General features: G+C 47.5%; 2 protein-coding genes across 2 annotated transcripts in view; one reads left to right on the top strand and one right to left on the bottom strand.

Moving 5' to 3' along the window:
* Nucleotides 1-1,769: 1,769 nt before the first annotated feature.
* The window catches only part of LOC144675915 (uncharacterized), a 62,457-nt gene continuing 45,837 nt past the window's right edge, over nt 1,770-18,389 (bottom strand). The window contains 1 exon segment of the mRNA XM_078536448.1: nt 1,770-2,646. Within this exon segment, the coding sequence (XP_078392574.1) occupies nt 1,790-2,646 (857 nt within the window). The 3' untranslated portion in view covers nt 1,770-1,789.
* LOC144675914 (uncharacterized) lies at nt 9,316-13,783 on the top strand. Its single transcript, XM_078536447.1, is given in 2 exon segments — nt 9,316-10,399; nt 13,063-13,783. Coding segments are annotated over 2 exon segments (1,764 nt in total). The 5' UTR covers nt 9,316-9,356.

Below are 18,389 nucleotides of genomic sequence, written 5' to 3'. Positions count from 1 at the left end.
TCCCAGTTAATCTGGGAGATTGTTACAAGATTCACCCCATCCTTTCGACACAAATATTACCCACATAACACTGGAGTCATTAGAAATTGATGTGTGCTTCCCACACACTGTCCTTTTAAATATACTTCACTCCTACCAGCCTTTAATGATCAAAAACATAACAGGGTTAATAGCTGCTGATAGCTGTCAATGAGATTAAATTAATGCTTGAAATGATTAAATCTTCACATGCAAAATATATTTTGTTTTATTCTTTGATGGGATGTTGGTGTCACTGGCAAGGCCAACATTTGTTGCCCAACCTTAACTGCCCTTGAACAGAGTGGCTTCCTCAGTAATTTCAGAGGGCAGTTAAGGGTTAATCACATTGCTGTGGGTCTGGCCTCACATGTAGGCCAGACCAGGTGAGGATAGCAGATTTCCCTCCATAAAGGACATTAGTGAAGCAGATGGGTTTTTACAACAATCAATGATAGTTTCATGGACACCATCACTGAGACCAGATTTCAATTGCAGATTTTGAATATCATCATGAGGTTAGAAGCCTGGTCAATATGCTCAGGTTCTGAAGGTGAAATCCACAATCTAGAGATCCTGAAATCAGTGTTGTCACTGTAACCAAGCTGCTACTGAAATGTTTAAGGAGCTAAGGTGACATTTTGCATCTACAGTTTGACCATAACATTGGTTAATACCGTTACTGTTAAACTTCCAGATAAAATCACAAACAGCAACTTCAAGCAGAAGGAGCAGAATAAACGAACTGGAGAGAAACACGAGAGCCCACAGGCGAGTACCACATAGAGCAGGTTCACACACCCGGGGACAGGGTGGATTGCCGCGTCTGGGGGTGGGGCGGGTTCACACACCCAAGGCTCACCGGGAATGATCAGAATAAGGAAACCGTCCAGAAAACTACCAACAGGAATCTTCAGCTGAACACATCACTCATTCTTAAAGGGACCAAAGGGGTCCTGACACTGTGAAGTTAAAGGGGCAGACACAGCTTCAGCCTTCTCTCTGTTACCTTTCTGATAGTTAAAGGCTGGTAGGAGTGAGGTATATTTAAAAGGACAGTGTGTGGGAAGCACACATCAATAAAACTGGGAATTCTTGGACATACGCTGCAGGTTGTTCTTTTTCTGGGAATCAAACTGTTGTATTATTGTCCCAGCAGTTAACATTCTCCTGTGAACTCCTCCAGCTTCTAGTTTAATGCAGATTTTAACCCAATAAATTTCAGCATGTTTTGATTCAGCGACTCGGGACTGACACACAAACACGTTGAACCATTTTAGACTTATTAAGAACCATTTTCCGTCTGGAAACTTAAACCTGCTGTTTCACTTTCAGTCAGGAACAGATCACAATTTTACACCAATCTTTCATTTGGCAGCACATTTCCAGCATTCACCGTTGTTCTTCCTGACTCTAAACCCAGTTGTAAAAGAGCCTTCTGTTCTGTGTCTAGGAGCTCTGAACCATGGAAGAGAGCAGCTGAGACACATTTCTTACACACCTCAGGATTCACCCACATGGGGATTGTGCAGTCAGTGAAGAAAGATGAGAAAAACCAAAGTGTTGTTTGGGGGTCCCTCACTGTGAACCTAATGGACTGTGTCCAGGCTGAAGTTTTGTTCCTACTGTAAGATCCTCCCCCAGATTGTCCTTTCTGACTCCAGTCAGGCGATGTTAAACACTCAAGTGGGGAAAAACAAAAATCTACAAACAAAGCTGATTTATGTCACATTTATTCAGAATATTGAACCTCATCAACAGGTCAGGACAGTCAGAATGAACATGGTTCAGTCCTGGTATGATTAACAGCATCAACAGGAGTAGAATCCAAACCTTGCAGTCGCTTGTGAACCCACTGGTGTGTTCGCAGGCGTGATGACTGAGTGAATGCCTTTCCGCAGGCATTACAGGCGAACGGCCTCTCCCCACTGTGAACTCGCTGGTGTTACAGCAGATAGGATGAATGAGAAAATCTCTTCCCACACACAGAGCAGGTAAATGGCCTCTCCCCACTGTGAATGCTCTGGTGTGTCAGCAGGTTGGATAACTGAGTGAATCCCTTCCCACACACAGAGCAGGTGAACGGCCTCTCTCCAGTGTGTACTCGCTGGTGATTCAATAGGTTGGATGACCGAGTGAATCCCTTCCCACACACGGAGCAAGTGAACGGTCTCTCCTCAGTGTGAACCTGCTGATGTGTCAGAAGGTTAGATGAACGGGTGAATCCCTTCCCACAGTCAGAGCAGGTGAACGGTCTATTCCCCGTGTGAAGTTGCTGGTGTATCAGAAGGTTGGATGAATTAATGAATCCCTTCCCACAGTCAGAGCAGGTGAACGGCCTCTCCCCAGTGTGAATTCGCTGGTGATTCAGTAGGGCAGATGGACGGCTGAATCCCTTCCCACAGTTGGTACAGGTGAATGGCCTCTCTCCAGTGTGAGTATATTGATGTGTTAGCAGATCCTTTTTGCTTTTAAAGCTCTTGTCACAGTCAGAACAATTAAAGAATTTGTTATCAGAGTGAACAAGTTGATGTGTCAGAAGGTGGGATGACTGAATGAATCCCTTCCCACACACGGAGCAGGTGAACGGCCTCTCCCCAGTGTGAATACGTTGATGTATCAGCAGATCTTTTCTGCATTTAAAACTCTTCTCACAGTCAGAACATGTAAACGGTCTCTTATCAGTGTGAACAAGTTGGTGTGTCACAATGTGGGATGACCAAGTGAAGTCCTTCCCACACACAGGGCAGGTGAATGGCCTCTCCTCAGTGTGAACTCGCTGGTGTGTCCGAAGGTTGTACAAATGGGTGAATCCCTTCCCACAGATGGAGCAGGTGAACGGTCTCTCCCCAGCATGACTGCGCCGATGAACTTCCAGTTGGGATGGGAAATTGAATCCCTTCCCACAGTCCACACATTTCCATGGTTTCTCCATGGTGTGGGGGTCCTTGTCTCTCTCCAGGTTGGACGCTTAGTTGAAGCCTTGTCCACACACAACACATGTACAGTTTATCCCCGCTGTGAATGGTGCAATATTTTTGCAGACTGTGTAACTGCTTAAAGTTTTTTCCAAAGTCAGTTCACTGGAACACTCTCACTCAGGTGTTGAGACTTTTCCAGTCACACCGATGTTTGAAATCCTTTCCCAAAGACAGAATAGACAAACATTTCTCCTTCCACATTCAAAAGTTGATGATACTCAGGTCCTGATGAATTCAGTGCCTCTGACAGATCTTGATGTGATGTTTGCTTTGCGTTTTCTGTCTGCCAGTCACCTCCGTTTAATACCCTGTAAAACGAGTTTACAAAAGTCATCGCTTTAAATCCAGGACTGAAATTCAGAACAGACAATTGTAGTTTCTATGGAACATTTATTCCTCTCTTGTTCCCCCAAAGCTGTAAATCTCCCCACACACTCTCCCTCCTCCCTGGGCTGAAATCCAAACCCATCTCACCATCCCCACCATTTCTTTCCTCCACTCCCAGTTTTCTCCCTCCCTCTCCTCTGCCTGGGTTCAGTTCTCCAGCTCCTGTGTCTCTGATTCAGGGTCTCAGGCGGGACACCAGCTGCCGTCGGGCGGGACACAGGAGGGGGGACCCTCCCGGGTGGGTCTTACCCGGACCCTGAGTCCGTCCCGCCAGTTTCTGAGCCCCCGGACGGCCCGCGGTCTCCCCGCAGTTTCTGAACCTCCCGCTCCGGAGCCTCTTCCCCTGAACCCGGCTCTGTCACCGGGAAGAAGCCCCGGAGCTGCAAACACGGGTCATGGAGCCTGTGATCCAGGATTGCGGCCTCCACCGGGTGTTTCTGGATCCTCCCCACCCCGGCTCCCAGAACCGCTCCTCCCTCCGCCTCAGCGACTCTCACTCGCGTCTCCCGCACTCCCAGGGCTCTGAGCAAACTGACACTGCGCATGCTCCAGGTACATCAGCATTGCGCCTGCGCGTTGGGCTCCTGTACAGTGACTCGGGCACTTTCACTCACGCAGGAGATTGTGGGTATCGGCGGTGCCATTGAAACACAAAATAGAGAACGAAAACAATTTTCTGCTCCCCAATTGTGAACAAATAAAAAGAAAAATCACACGTAAATCCAAGTAAATGGGTGCTCTGCCATGTTCCATTTCTCGAAGTGATTTAAACATATCTCAAGCCAGCTGAAATGTGTTTAGGGCAAGTCATGTTCTACTAACTTGCTGTGAATTCTTCACAAATGCCCATTCCCCTTCCTTCTGCTGTATAATGGAAGTTCCGTGCATTGGTGTTTCTTCATCATTTGGTTCTGATCTTTATTGATTGGTCTATGGTCAAAGTTTCAATCCCATAACCACAAAGTAATCACAAAAAAAATATTTTCCACTCACAATTACCCAGCACCCCAGCAGCTGGGATTCTGCATTGCGACTGGAGGAGCTCCTGCTCATAGATTCTGCTTCCAACAAATGTTGTTCTTATAGTGGCTGTCCCTGTGATTGATTTTTTGCGGGCTTTTCTGGGGTGAAATTGCCCGTTGCCCCCGTGTAGTTGGAACCCTGGTTCTGAAATACTGTCCGTATGATTTTAAGGCTTCCTGGAATAATGCACCGATGGAAATCTGCAATAATCCATGGTCCCATCTGAGTTGCAGATTTTAATGTGATTGTCCAATCTAGAAAAAATATCATTTCACCCCTTTAAACCTGATTCAGCTGATCCCCTCCACACATACTGCAAAAGATTATCTTTGAGATCAGCTGTTCCTTTATAGTCTGTAAGAAATACAAAAAATTCTGGAAAAATTCAGCAGGTCTGATAGCATCTGTGGAAAGAAAGACAGAGTTAACGTTTTGAGTCCGTATGACTCTTCTTCAGAGTCTGTGTTATTCTGAATTATGACATTCTCCTGAACCTGTCCTACTTTATTCATAAAAAATCTTCAATCACATTCAAAACCATTTCAAAAACAACATTACAAGGGTACAATCCAGGTTAAACTTTTACAAAATGTATCACCAGGTGCATCAGTACAAACAATATTACAATCATTTACAGCCTTTCATTTTGATCTGTACAGCCCGAGGGGCTCTAAACAGTTCCCAGTCTCTCGGTGCGCTGTGGTAGAAAGGTCTTAGACAGCGACCCTTCCCCATTGCGCCTTGGCGGCAGCTGCCCCAAGCTTTAGTGCGTCCCTCAGCACGTAGTCCTGGACTTTGGATTGTGCCAGTCCGCAACAATCGGTCGGGGACAACTCTTTGTGCTGGAAGACCAACAAGTTTCGGGCAGACCAAAGCGCGTCTTTCACCGAGTTGATGATCCTCCAGCTGCAGTCGATGTTTGTCTCGGTGTGTGTCCCTGGGAACAGCCCGTAGAGCACAGAGTCCTGTGTCACAGAACTGCTCGGGATGAACCTCGACAGCAACCACTGCATCTCTCTCCAGACTTTCTTTGCAAAGGCACAATCCACAAGGAGGTGAACAACGGTCTCTTCCCCACCACAGCCACCTCGAGGGCAACGTGCAGAGGGGGTGAGACTCCTGGCGTGTAGGAAGGATCTGACGGGGAGGGCCTTTCTCACCACCAGCCAAGCTACGTCTTGGTGCTTGTTGGAAAGTTCTGGCGATGAGGCATTCTGCCAAATGACTTTGACAGTCTGCTCGGGGAACCATCCCACAGGGTCCACCCTCTCCTTTTCCCTCAGGGCCTCTAGGACGTTACGTGCTGACCACTGCCTGATGGACTTGTGGTCAAAGGTGTTTTTCTGCATAAATTTTTCCACCAGGGACAGGTGGTACGGCACGGTCCAACTACTTGGAGCGTTCCGCGGCAGCGTGGCCAGACCCATCCTTCGCAACACCGGGGACAGGTAGAACCTCAGCACGTAGTGACACTTGGTGTTTGCGTACTGAGGGTCTACGCACCGCTTGATGCAGCCACACACAAAGGTGGCCATCAGTATGAGGGCGATGTTGGGCACGTTTTTTCCCCCTTTATCTAGAGGCTTGTACATCGCGTCCCTGCGGACACGATCCATTTTCGACCTCCAGATAAAGCGGAAGATGGCTCGAGTGATCGCCATCGCGCAGGAGTGTGGAATGGGCCAGACCTGCGCCACGTACAGCAACAGCGAGAGTACCTCACACCTGATGACCAGGTTCTTACCCGCAATGGAGAGGGAGCGTCGCTCCCACATGCCCAGTTTCCTTTTCACCATAGCCACTCGCTCCTTCCAGTTTCTAACGCATGCCCCGGTCCCTCCGAACCATATCCCCAGCACCTTCAGGCCGTCAGCCCTGACAGTGAAGGGGACAAAGGATCGGTCAGCCCAGTTCCCAAAGAACATGGCCTCGCTCTTCCCACGATTTACCTTGGCTCCCGAGGCCAGTTCGAACTGGTCGCAGACGTGCATCAGTCTGCGCACCGACAGCGGATCCGAGCAGAAAACGGCAACGTCGTCCATGTACAGGGAGGCTTTTACCTGAGTGCCTCCACTGCCTGGGATCGTCACTCCTCTTATGCCCGGATCCTTCCTGATGGACTCGGCAAAGGGTTCTATGCAGCACACGAAAAGGACAGGCGAGAGAGGACAGCCCTGCCTGACTCCAGATTTGATCGGAAAGCTATCAGTTTCCCACCCATTGATTGAGACTGCGCTACTGATGTTAGTGTAGAGCAGTTGGATCCAATTTCGAATTCCCTCCCCAAAGCCCATTTTGGAGAGCACATCCCCCATGTAGGTGTGCGATATTCTGTCAAAGGCCTTCTCCTGATCCAAGCTGATGAGGCAGGTATCCACACCCCTGTCCTGTACATAGGCAATCGTATCCCTGAGCAGCGCCAGGCTGTCAGAGATCTTCCTGCCTGGCACAGAGCAGGTCTGGTCAGGGTGAATCACCAATTCCAGAGCGGATTTGACCCGGTTGGCGATGACCTTGGACAGAATCTTATAGTCCACATTCAACAGTGAAATGGGTCGCCAATTTCTAATTTCCTCCCTTTCCCCCTTGTGCTTGTAGATGAGGGTGATGATGCCTTTCCTCATGGATTCTGACATGCTGCCGGCCAGGAGCATACTCTCGTACACTTCTAGCAGGTCTGGGCCGATCAAGTCCCACAGAGCCGAATACAACTCCGCCGGCAGGCCGTCGCTTCCGGGGGTTTTACTCTTCTCGAAGGACTCGAGGGCCTTAGTCAGTTCGTCAGGAGTTAGCGGTTTGTCTAGGCTCTCCCGCGTACTGTGGTCTAAGACCTCCGTGATAGAGGACAGGAAGGACTGGGAGGCCGTGCTGTCCGTGGGCTTCACGTCATACAGTCCGGCATAAAAGGATTTGCTGATCCTCAGAATGTCGGACCGTGATGACTTTACTGAGCCGTCTTCTTCCTTCAGGCTGCTGATCACAGAGCGCTCTCTGTGTACCTTTTGGAAGAAGAAACGTGAGCACGTCTCATCCTGCTCCACGGAGCGGACTCTGGAACGGAAGATGATCTTGGAGGCCTCCGAGGCAAAGTGCGAGGCTTGCTGGCCCTTCACCTCTTGGAGCTCCTCCTTGACATCGACCCCCATCGACTGCAGCCGGAGCAGATTCTGCATCTTTTCCTGGAGTCGGGACATTTCCCTCTGTTCCTTTCTAGCTTTCTGGGTGCCTTTGCGGATGAAAAACCTCTTAATGCTTCCCTTGATCACTTCCCACCAGTGTGTCAGGGACTCAAAGAGGGGTTTCACGGTTCTCCAACCTTTGTAATCCCTCTTGAGCTCCTCAATGTTCTCTGGGGTCAGCAGTTGCACATTTAGCTTCCATGCCCCCCTGCCCACCCTCCTGAACCTGTCCTAACCCTTCTGCCAGATCACTTATTGGAAACAGGGACTCTCCTTGTTTTAATGTTAACACTCCATGTCTCCCCAGTTATTCATTTAAGTCAGCCCATGAATTGTTTGAGCATTGTTTCATCATGTTCCCACATTTCATTAACAAATGTTGAAACGTATGCTTCACACCCACAGGGTTTCATCTCTTTAAAGCCACAAACAGAAAGGTCCAGTTTTCTCCTGGAGGTTGAGACAAATCAGCTTTCAAAATGATGCAGGGTTTCAGCCAATGAGGGACATCCGGATTCAGCCCCGCCCCTCATTCACTCCGATTGGTTGTAGGATCACACGCTCACGATCGGACCTACAGCTCCGCCCCCTCTTCCTATTGGTCCGGAGTTTCCGTCAATCCACCCGGCACAGTGATCCGGAGCAGGCGCAGTGTGTGTAATGGCGGTGGACAGAAGCTTGTTTGTCGGATCCACAGGAGGTAAGATAAAGAGCGGAGTGGAGGGAAAAATAGAGCCGGTGGGTGGATGGGGAGGGTTCGTAAGCACTCGATGCGGCTCTGAACCCAAAGTAAGAAACTATCTGTGGGGCGAAGGCTGCGGGATCGCGTCTCCAGCAAAAGGCCCGGGTTAACGACCGCCATCTTGAGCGGGGTTAATGTGTAGCATGGCGCATGCGCAGTCATCCCTGTCAGCAGGAGGAGAGAATGTTGTGCATTTCTATCCTGGACTGACGGGGATGGGTTTTGGAAACTCCTTTTACAGGGGATTGGAAGGGGAGGATTTACACACAGCAAACTCCAAGCAAAGATCACATTAAGATCTGACTCGAGTCACTCGATTCATCAGGACCTGGATATTATCAGTCTTTGAGTTTAAGCATTGAGTTCCAGGTCATTAACACTCAATGTGTGAAATTTCTTCCTCACATTCCCCCTGTAGATCTTACCCTAAATCTTAAATCTGTGTCTGTGATACTTTTATGATTAGCTAATACCTTATGTTTTTTTCATTCATTCATAGGATGTGGGCTTTGCTGGATGGGCCAGCATTTATTGCCCATTCCTAGTTGCCTTTGAGAAGGTGGTGGTGAGCTGGCCCTTCTAGGTGGTGGAGGTTCAGGGTTTTGAGTTTCTGTCAAACTTCTGGTTGAGTTGTAATCCCTCTTTTTCAACCCTTCCCTCTCCCACCCCAACCCTTCTCTCTCTTCCTGTCTTCTCCCATCGAGGTGCCTTGTGTAGGCCCAGACTGGGTGGCAGATTCTCTTCCCTGAAGGACATCAGTGAACCAGTTGGGTTTTTATGACAATCCAGCAGTTTTCATGGTCACTTTTCCCTGGTGCCGGCCCCACAAATTACCAGATTCATTCAGCTCAATTTCACAACCTGTTTTTGTGGGTTCTCTCTCACTCCTTTTTCTTTGTTTTAAATCAATTTCACAGGGTATTAGAAGGGGAGGATTTGCAGCTGGGAAACTGAAACCAAACATCACATCAGGATCTGACAGAGTTGCCCAGCTTGTCGTCACCCAGATATCATCGGAAGTTGAACATGGAAGGAAAAAGCACCGTTCACAGTGGGGAGAAACCGTACACGTGTTCTGTCTGTGGACGAGGCTTCAACCGATCATCTAATCTGTTGAAACATAAATGCAGTCACAACAGGGAGAAACTGTGGAAATGTGGGGACTGTGGGAAGGGATTTAATTACCCATCAGAGCTGGAAAATCATCAACGAATTCACACTGGGGAGAGGCCATTCACCTGCCCTGAGTGTAGGAAGCGATTTACTTGTTCGTCCAGCCTGCTGAAACATCGGCGAGTTCACACTGGGGAGAGGCCGTTCACCTGCTCCGAGTGTGGGAAGGGATTTGCTCGGTCATCCACCCTGCTGACACACCAGCGAGTTCACACTGACGAGAGACCTTTCAAATGCCCAGACTGCGGGAAGTGCTTTAAAAGTCCCCGGGAACTGACTGCCCATCAACGTGTTCACACTGATGAGAGGCCATTCAGGTGCTCGCACTGTGGGACTGGGTTCAAGACATTATTTCACCTCACTGTTCACCAGCGAATTCACACTGGGGAGAGCCCATTCACCTGCTCCAAGTGTGGGAAGGGATTTGCTAACGCATCCACCCTGCTGAATCACCAGAGTGTTCACACTGACGAGAGACCTTTCAAATGTCCAGACTGTGGGAAGTGCTTTAAAAGTTCCGGGGACCTGATGATCCATCAACGTGTTCACACCGATGAGAGACCGTTCAGGTGCTCTCACTGCGGGACTGGGTTCAGACAATCATCTCAACTCATTGTACACCAGCGAATTCACAATGGGGAGAGACCATTCACCTGCTCAGAGTGTGGGATGGGATTCACTCGCTTATCCATCCTGTTGACACACCAGCGCACGCACACTGGGGAGAGGCCATTCACCTGCTCTGAGTGTGGGAGGGGATTCACAACTACATCCTCCCTGCTGAGACACCGGCGAGTTCACACTGGGGAGAGGCCATTCAGCTGCCCCGAGTGTGGGAGGGGATTCACAACCACATCCTCCCTGCTGAGACACCGGCGAGTTCACACTGGGGAGAGGCCATTCACCTGCCCCGAGTGTGGGAGGGGATTCATAACCTCAACCAAACTGCTGAAACATCAGCGAGTTCACAAGTGATTGGGTTTTTCTGTTAATCACATCCATGACTGAACTGTGTCCATTTGGTCTGTTTCTGCTGATGTTAATAAACTCCAGTCCAATTAATATTCTGGATAAAGTCAAATAAATCAGCTTTGTGTTAAACTTGCACTGTGTTGAGTCTTTTTAATATCTCTAACACAAATTAGTTCCTTTTGAAGTGCTCTCCCTCTCCTCTGTCTCCTTCATCCACACCTCCAACAACAAGTGTGAGGAGCTCATGGAACTTCTTTGTCACTAAGATTGAGACAATCCGATCAGCTGCTTCCCTCCTTCCACTGGCCCACCGGGCCAAACTCTTTCTAAAGCTTCCCCCCTGCCCCTTGCCCTGAACCTGTTTTTCTCCCGTTTCGCCCCTCTCCCACTTCTTGCCCTCTCAGAGCTCATCTTGTCAATGAGACCTGCCTTCTGCTGCCTTGACCCTATTCTCACGAAACTGCTGACCATCCATTTTCTCTATGTTAGCTGATATTGTTAACGGTTCTTTCTCTTATCTGTCCCTCTTGCCTTAAAATCCACCACCATCACCCTCCTGAGAAGAAACAAACCTTTATCCCACCATCTTTACAAACTACCACCCCATCTCCAAACTCCCTTTTCTCCACAAAGTCCTTGAACTTGGTGTCCCCCAAGGATCTATCCTTGGCCCCTCCTATTTCTCATCTACCCGCTGCCACTAGGTGACATCACCCAAAAGCACCGTGTTAGTTTTCACATGTACACTGACAATGCCCAGCTCTACCTCACCACCATCCCTCTCCATTCCTCCACTGTTACTAAATTATCAAACTGTTTATCTGACACCAAGTACTGAATGAGCAGGAATTATCTCCAATCAAAATTTGGGAAGACCAAAGCTATTGTCTTCAGTCACCACTTTGAATTGTCAAGGAACTATCAGATTTTTTTCTGATATTATTGTGGGATATTGTGAAACAAGCTTATGGTTCTGTGTGTGTGTGGCTAATTTAATTAACTAAAGACAATTAGACTGCAAGGTTTAAATTATCAAAGGAGTGAGGTGTAAAAGAAGCATTTGAAATGGGGATGAGTGAGCTGGAATGAGGTCTCAGTGGATAAGGTGTGAAGGTAATTTATATGTTTAGATAAAGAAGGAGTTGTTTGATTTTCAAAGGGATGGTGTAATGTTTACAACTGACAAGATAAGTCAGGCAAAGTGATTGCATTCGTTTTTCCCAGAAGTGCTGGCCATAATAACAACGTGAAAGATTTTTATATTCTGGGAAAAGTAACTTTGAAAGAGAAACAATGGGATTTACAAATCAAAAGGTATAAAATATATTTAAAGAAGGATGGGAGGTTGTGTGGGGTATGGCCATGTGAGAACTTGAAAGGTGCAACGTGTGAAACAGACTTTGGAGGGGGGAAGCCTCTAGCTACCCTCCAGAAGTTTGCTGTTCCAGTAACCAAGGTTGTGTTAAAAGCCGTTGGAATTTCACTGTCGAGTGGGTGCTTGTGGTAATAGTATTGAATGTCTTTATAAATTAGGAATCTATTTGGGCTGTTGCCTTAAAGGAAGTGTGTAGTTGGTAGTCTGGTTAAGTATGAATTTTGTGAAATGCTATTAGATTAAGTAACTGTGTAACCGTGATTTTGTGTGTGTGTGTGCTTAAGTTTTTTCTTCTTTTGTTAATAAATACTTTAAATTAATCTTTAAAATCTCTGAAGGTGGCTGTGGACTCATTACTTCTGACTTCAGTGCACAAGCCTCCTTGTAATAAATGCAAATAGAAAAATCATTGTGATAGTTTGGCCAAGTCTCCCTTGTGGATTTGATCAGCCTGGAAAATTCTGTTCCATAACGGCCGTGTGCATCCCTCTCCCTGGGAACTGTCTGAGGCTCAACCACACTGTTCACAATCCTGGTGTCAGATTTAACCCCAAGATAAGTTTCTGACCACATATCCACACCATCACTAACACCAGATATTCCACCCCACCCCAGCTCATGTGGGACACTTGCCTTTATTAACCGAGACACAGAATATAAGAGCAGGGAGGTTATGTTGGAGTGTATACAATGTGAGTTAGGCCACAGCTGGAGTGCTGTGTGCAATTCTGGTCACCAAACTATAGGAAGGATGTGATTGCACTGGAGAGGGTGCAGAGGGGATTCACCAGGATGTTGCCTGGGCTGGAGCGTTTCAGCCAGACCTGACTTGATTTATGGGAGCTCAATATCATCAGCCTTTGAACTAGAAAGAGGATTGTTTGTTCTGTCTGCTTCAACAGATTTTAAACGTCACTGTGTCTGGAAAATCACCAAGAAGCTCGTGTACACACATGTGCGAGAGTTCCAATGCACTGACTGTGGAGAAAACTTTAACCAGATACACAGACTGAAGAAACATTGCACCATTCACAGCCAGGAGAGACCGAACACGTGTACTGTTTGTGGATGAGGCTTCAGTTAAACATCTTACCTCAAGGAATGCAAGGACACCTGAACCATGGAGAAACCATGCAAATGTGGGGAATGTGGGAAGGGATTCCGGTCCCCATCTGCACTGGAATCTCATCGCCGCATTCACACTGGGGAGAGGCCGTTCACCTGCTCTGATTGTGGAAAGGGATTCACTCAGTTATCCCACCTGCAGATACACCAGCGACTTCACACCGGGGAGAGGCCGTTCACCTGCTCTGATTGTGGGAAGGGATTCACTAACTCTTCCAATCTGCGGACACACCAGCGAATTCACACGGGGGAGAGACCGTTCACCTGCTCCATATGTGGGAAAGGTTTCAGTGATTCATCCAGCTTGCTGATACACCAGCGAGTTCATACTGGGGACAAATCATTCAACTGCTCTGTATGTGGGAAGCAATTCAGTCGATTATGCAACCTTCTGCGACACCAGCGAGCTCACACTGGGGAGAGGCCGTTCACCTGCTCTGAGTGTGGGAAGGGATTTGCTGATCCATCCATCTTGCAGAAGCACCGGCGAGTTCACACTGGGGAGAGGCCATTCAGCTGCTCCATGTGTGGGAAGGGTTTCACTCAGTTAACCAACATGCTGACACACCAGCGAGTTCACACTGGGGAGCGGCCTTTCATCTGCTGTGAGTGTGGGAAGGGATTCAGTGATTCATCCACCCTACTGCGACACCAGGGTGTTCACACTGGGGAGAGGCCGTTCACCTGCTCCATGTGTGGGAAACGATTCACTCGGTCATCTCACCCGCTGAGACACCAGCGAGTTCACCAGTAATTACAGGGGTTGGATTCTGCTGTGATTGCTGCTGTCAATCACATTCAAGACTGAACCATGTTCATTCTGACAGTTGGTGAAGTGGGAGGGTCAAAGGGTTTCTTTCTGCTGTACTGGCCAGTCTTACAACTTTGTTTCCAGTGGTCTGGAAGTGCACATTTCCACTGAAATGTTCCACAGAAGCTGATGAAGGTCATTTATTGCTGCAAAAAGAGACATGCTCTTGAAGTTTTCATATTGCACTTATCAGGACAAACACAAGAACACCAAATTTCAAAGGGAGCAACTATTTATACTATGTGAGAAAAGGGTGCTGATTAGTTGGCAAGTCAGTTGCGACTGGTCAAGTCGTTGCCATGGAGAATTCACCAGAAAGCTCGTGACCTCAGCATTTAGTTGGATTCAAAAATGTTGCAATGCCTGGACATGTCCATTTTGGCTTCAGAGTATCAGAGCTTTATGATGGTCCAATGTCACTTCCCTGCTTTTTTACTCAATGACCTGGATTTTCAGAGTCAGAAAGACTCACCTACCTTCAAAAATTGTGGGTGGGACCCGGATGCGGAAGTCCCACTCCCATTTTTCACAGATCCAATTTTTGCCAGTAGGGGACAGGGGCAGGGCTTGATTCACACCCAAGTTGAACCTGAACTCAGCAGAGCCATCTGAACTCAGCACTGAGTTCAAACAGGCACCATTTTGCCTTCTGCAAGGGAGTTAACTCATAGTGTGAAAGTCACGACTTTATGGAGTAGACGTAAAGACTCTTGTTGGGTGGATAGGGTCTGTTTAACTGTCATGATTGAAAGTCTTTTTTAAAATCCCCTGCTCTCCTGACTTCGTCTGCAGCTGTCAGTGTAAGTGAAAAAGATAGTTGGCTGTACAATGTAGCATCAGTCCCAGCAGTTTCAGTAATTGCTGGCATTTCCCTAAGGGCTATTTATGAATGCTTGGCTGACTTCCAAAACCTACAGTCATCTCAGCAGCTGTTCTGAGTCCACACTTTGACAACTTAAAGAGACCATTAAGGGTTTAGCTGCCTTTGAAGTGGTATGGACAGAAGTATGTTGGTTTTTATATGAGATTAACCAAAAGTTTTGAATAAGGTTGCAAGAATGGGAGTTTTGTTTAAAAATAGTGAAGGCTGTTTTAGATTTTTAGAACTTTATTTTAATTAATCTCAACCTGGCTCCTGGGGTCTGCCCATAGTGAATAATGTGAGTTGGGATGTAGGGTAAAAGGGGCGATGGGGGATCCATGCCAGGGCAAGAGTTGGCATGAGCGGGCATGGAGTACATAAGGGCCTTGGGGTGGAATGGGGGCTTGCAATTGGCTCACTTGCAATTAGTGAGGAGGAATTGTGTTGGGCTGCTGCCCCTGGTGGGTGGGCAATTATTCCAAATAATCATGTCTATTAATTTATTTTTAAAACATTCTCTTGGCATGTGGGTGCCACTGGCGAGGACCAGAGATTCCAAAAGGTTACAATGCAACTGGGATAAAGTCCCAGAGATGGAGGCAGGCCTTTTAACCAGCCCACCTCAGTGCTCGGGCATCCTGTTAACCGCCTAAGCTCCGATTCCAGTGGCACAGCAACCAACTCCATCCATAACCGCCCACCTCAAAGCACCACCCCCCTCCCCCCGCCCCCGAGTGAAGATCACAACATTTGGGAACCTTTAAATCGAGGCAGGTCCGGCAATTGGAAAATTTCCAGATCCAAGCTACCCACCTCGGTACCCAAGATCCAACCCAAGCTCTCTATTTCTGAAGCTCAAGATCCCACATGCTTTGCTAATTCCTCTCTCACTGTGTCCTGCCACCTTCAAAGATCGCTGCACATGAACCCCCAGGTCCCTCTGTCTCTGCTCACTCTTTGGAACTGTGCCATGACATCTGTGTTGCCTCTACCTGTTCCTTCTGCCAAATTACATCACCTCAACTTTCCCTGTATTAAACTCCATCTGCCACTTCAGAGAATGTGAAGGGGAGATTGAAGTGTTAAACTAAACATACAGAGAAGAGGAGGCACTGATTGCTTTAATATGTCACCCACAATTGAAGATCCTTTAAATGCACATGAGGCTCATAGAGCACAGTAGGAGGCAATTGGAGGCTCTTTCCAATTAATCCCATTGCCCTGCAATTTTCTTTTTCTTTCAAGAATCTGTCCAGTTCCCTTTTGAACGATACAGTTGAATTTACTTCCAGTCAGTTTTGAGGCAGTGGATTCCAAATCGTAACAACTCGCTGTGTTTTTAAAACAAATAATTCCTCATCTTGTGTGTGGTGTATTTGGACTTTCAAAAAGCATTCGGAAAGCTGTCAACCAGGAGGTTCATACACAAAATGAGGTCTCAATCCTTATGAATGATCTAGATGAGGGACTGAGTGTAATGTGTCCAAATTTGCTGACAATGAAACAAGGATTTGCATTTCTATAGCGCCTTTCACAACCACAGGATGTTTCAAAGCCTTTTACAGCCACTTTTGAAATGTAGTCACTGTTGTAATGTAGGAAACTCGGCAGCCAATTTGCACACGGCAAGGTCCCACAAACAGAAATGTGATAATGACCCAAATGATATGTTTGTGGTTATGTTGACTGAAGGATAAATGTTGGCCCAAGACACCAGGGATCAAGGCCCGGGAGAGTGGGGTTCAGACAGTGCCAAACAGCAGGGCCTGGGATGTTATGGGTGGGGGAGGTGAGTAGGTGTGGTCTGGGCTCATTGTTTCAAACAGTTTTGCATCATCCTCACTGAGCAGCCAGAGCTACAAACCTGACAGACCAGCTTAAAAAACAGATCTGTCAGGCTGAGAGTTCTGATATTTTCGAAGCCAGTCTGTCAGTGTCAGGTCAATTTCACGAGTTGCTGCTGCTGCCTCGAACTTCAGGCAGCTTTGCAATTCCAATTTTTTTGAAAAGCCTGCCAGGAAACCACAAAGCTGCCCGAAGGTGAGAAGCAGCAGCAGCAGAAACTGAGAGTTTTCCTGCTTGAGAAATAGTCAGTCAAATCCCTGTAATTTTACAACCAATTGGATGCTGTTGTGGGTAGGGGGTGGGGGGGAGGGGTGGGTGGGAGGAAGGGGGGGCATGTTTAGAGGGGGTTGGGGGAAGTTTGGAGGGGGTTTGGGGGATGTGGGAGGGGGTTTGGGGGATGTGGGTAGGTTGGAGGGGTGGTTGGGGGTAGGTTTTGAAAGGGGTTGTGGGGAAGTTTGGGAGTTGGGGAAAGTTTGGAGGGGGTTGAGGGGTAGGTCAAGGTTTGGAGGGAAGTTGGAGGGATTTGGGGAAGTTTGGAAGGGGTTGGGGGAAATTTGGAGGGAGGTCAGGGAAGTTTGGTGGAGAAGGGGGGATGGTTGGAGGAGTTCAGGGGAGCTAGAGGGGTTTTGGGGGTAGATTAGGTACAGATTTGAATTGTTTTTGTAAATGTAGCCACTTTGCTAACATCAGTTGATTGCTCAGTGATTAATTATCTTTAAATAATCAGCATTGGGCCTCCACTTTCACCATTGCTACTGTCACTCTGCCCACTGCATGCAGTTATAATGAAAGAAAGACAAAACCTACATTTATATAGCACCTTTCACAATGTCCTAAATCACTTTCCAGCCAATTCAGCACTTTTGAGTTGTAGTCATTGGTGAAATGTAGAGAATGTTATCTAATGGCGGAGCAGGCTCATGGGGGCGAATGACCTACTCCTGCTCCTAATACATATGTGTGTATGGAGATAGGTGAGATGAACAGGACTCAATGGCCTTTGTCATCTATAATTATCTTGCGAACAGAGGGTGGAATCCTGGCTGGAGTTCTGTTTATTTTGTTGCTGGTGAAAGTTTACTGTGAGCAGGATTTGTGGGATGAGATCACCAGGACAGGAGTGCAGATTGAGCTCAGAGTGAATCAGTAACCTGTTTTACTGCACATAATTCACAAGAGTCTTTTCCATATACTTCAATCTTATCCTTTTGTCCAGTTACCTGTTATCCCACTCCATCTTGCTGTTTTTTTCTGAGTTTTTTGAGGTTAGAAATATCGTGATAAAGTTATGGGGCGTTGCAGATATTGAAAATATATTGTGGTGAGAAGCAGCAATCAGCAGAGTCTTCGGACTTGCTGATGACCAAACAGATACAACTGTGAGCCATTCAGTCTTCGTTCTCTGGCCCCTTAAAAGTTCTGTTGCACGGAGAAGCCTGAGAGCCTGGAAACAGGAAAAGCACCGGGGCCCAGGATTTCTCTCCCAGTCCCTGCTGGAGATAACTCTTCTGCCCTTCTTCGAAATAGTGGCTGTGGGTTCTTCTTCGCCCACCTGAGAGCGCAGACAGGGCCTTGGTGTATTGCTCGTCTGAAGGACAGCAGCTCTGACAGTGCAGCACTCTCTCAGTGCTGGCACCAGGAATGTCAATTTTGATTGTTGTTCTTGGGCCCCTGGATTGGGACTGGAACCAACAACCTTCTGACTCAGAAGTAAGAGTGAGATCCACTGAGCCACTGCTGACACGATAGACAATACAGATTTAGAAAGGGAAAGTTACCCTTTAAAAGCCCCCACCCTTTGCCTCCAGCACCTAAATCTAATAATAAAAACCCTAGTATAAAAAACACATACAGGACTGACAAATGTTACAGTGTTGGTTTAGAGCCAAAGTTTCG

The sequence above is a fragment of the Cetorhinus maximus genome, unplaced genomic scaffold, assembly GCF_964194155.1.
Source record: "Cetorhinus maximus unplaced genomic scaffold, sCetMax3.hap1.1 HAP1_SCAFFOLD_1222, whole genome shotgun sequence".
Lineage (NCBI taxonomy): Eukaryota > Metazoa > Chordata > Chondrichthyes > Lamniformes > Cetorhinidae > Cetorhinus > Cetorhinus maximus.
The sequence above is the reverse complement of the archived record's forward strand: the minus strand, read 5'-3'. Positions and strand labels throughout refer to the sequence as shown.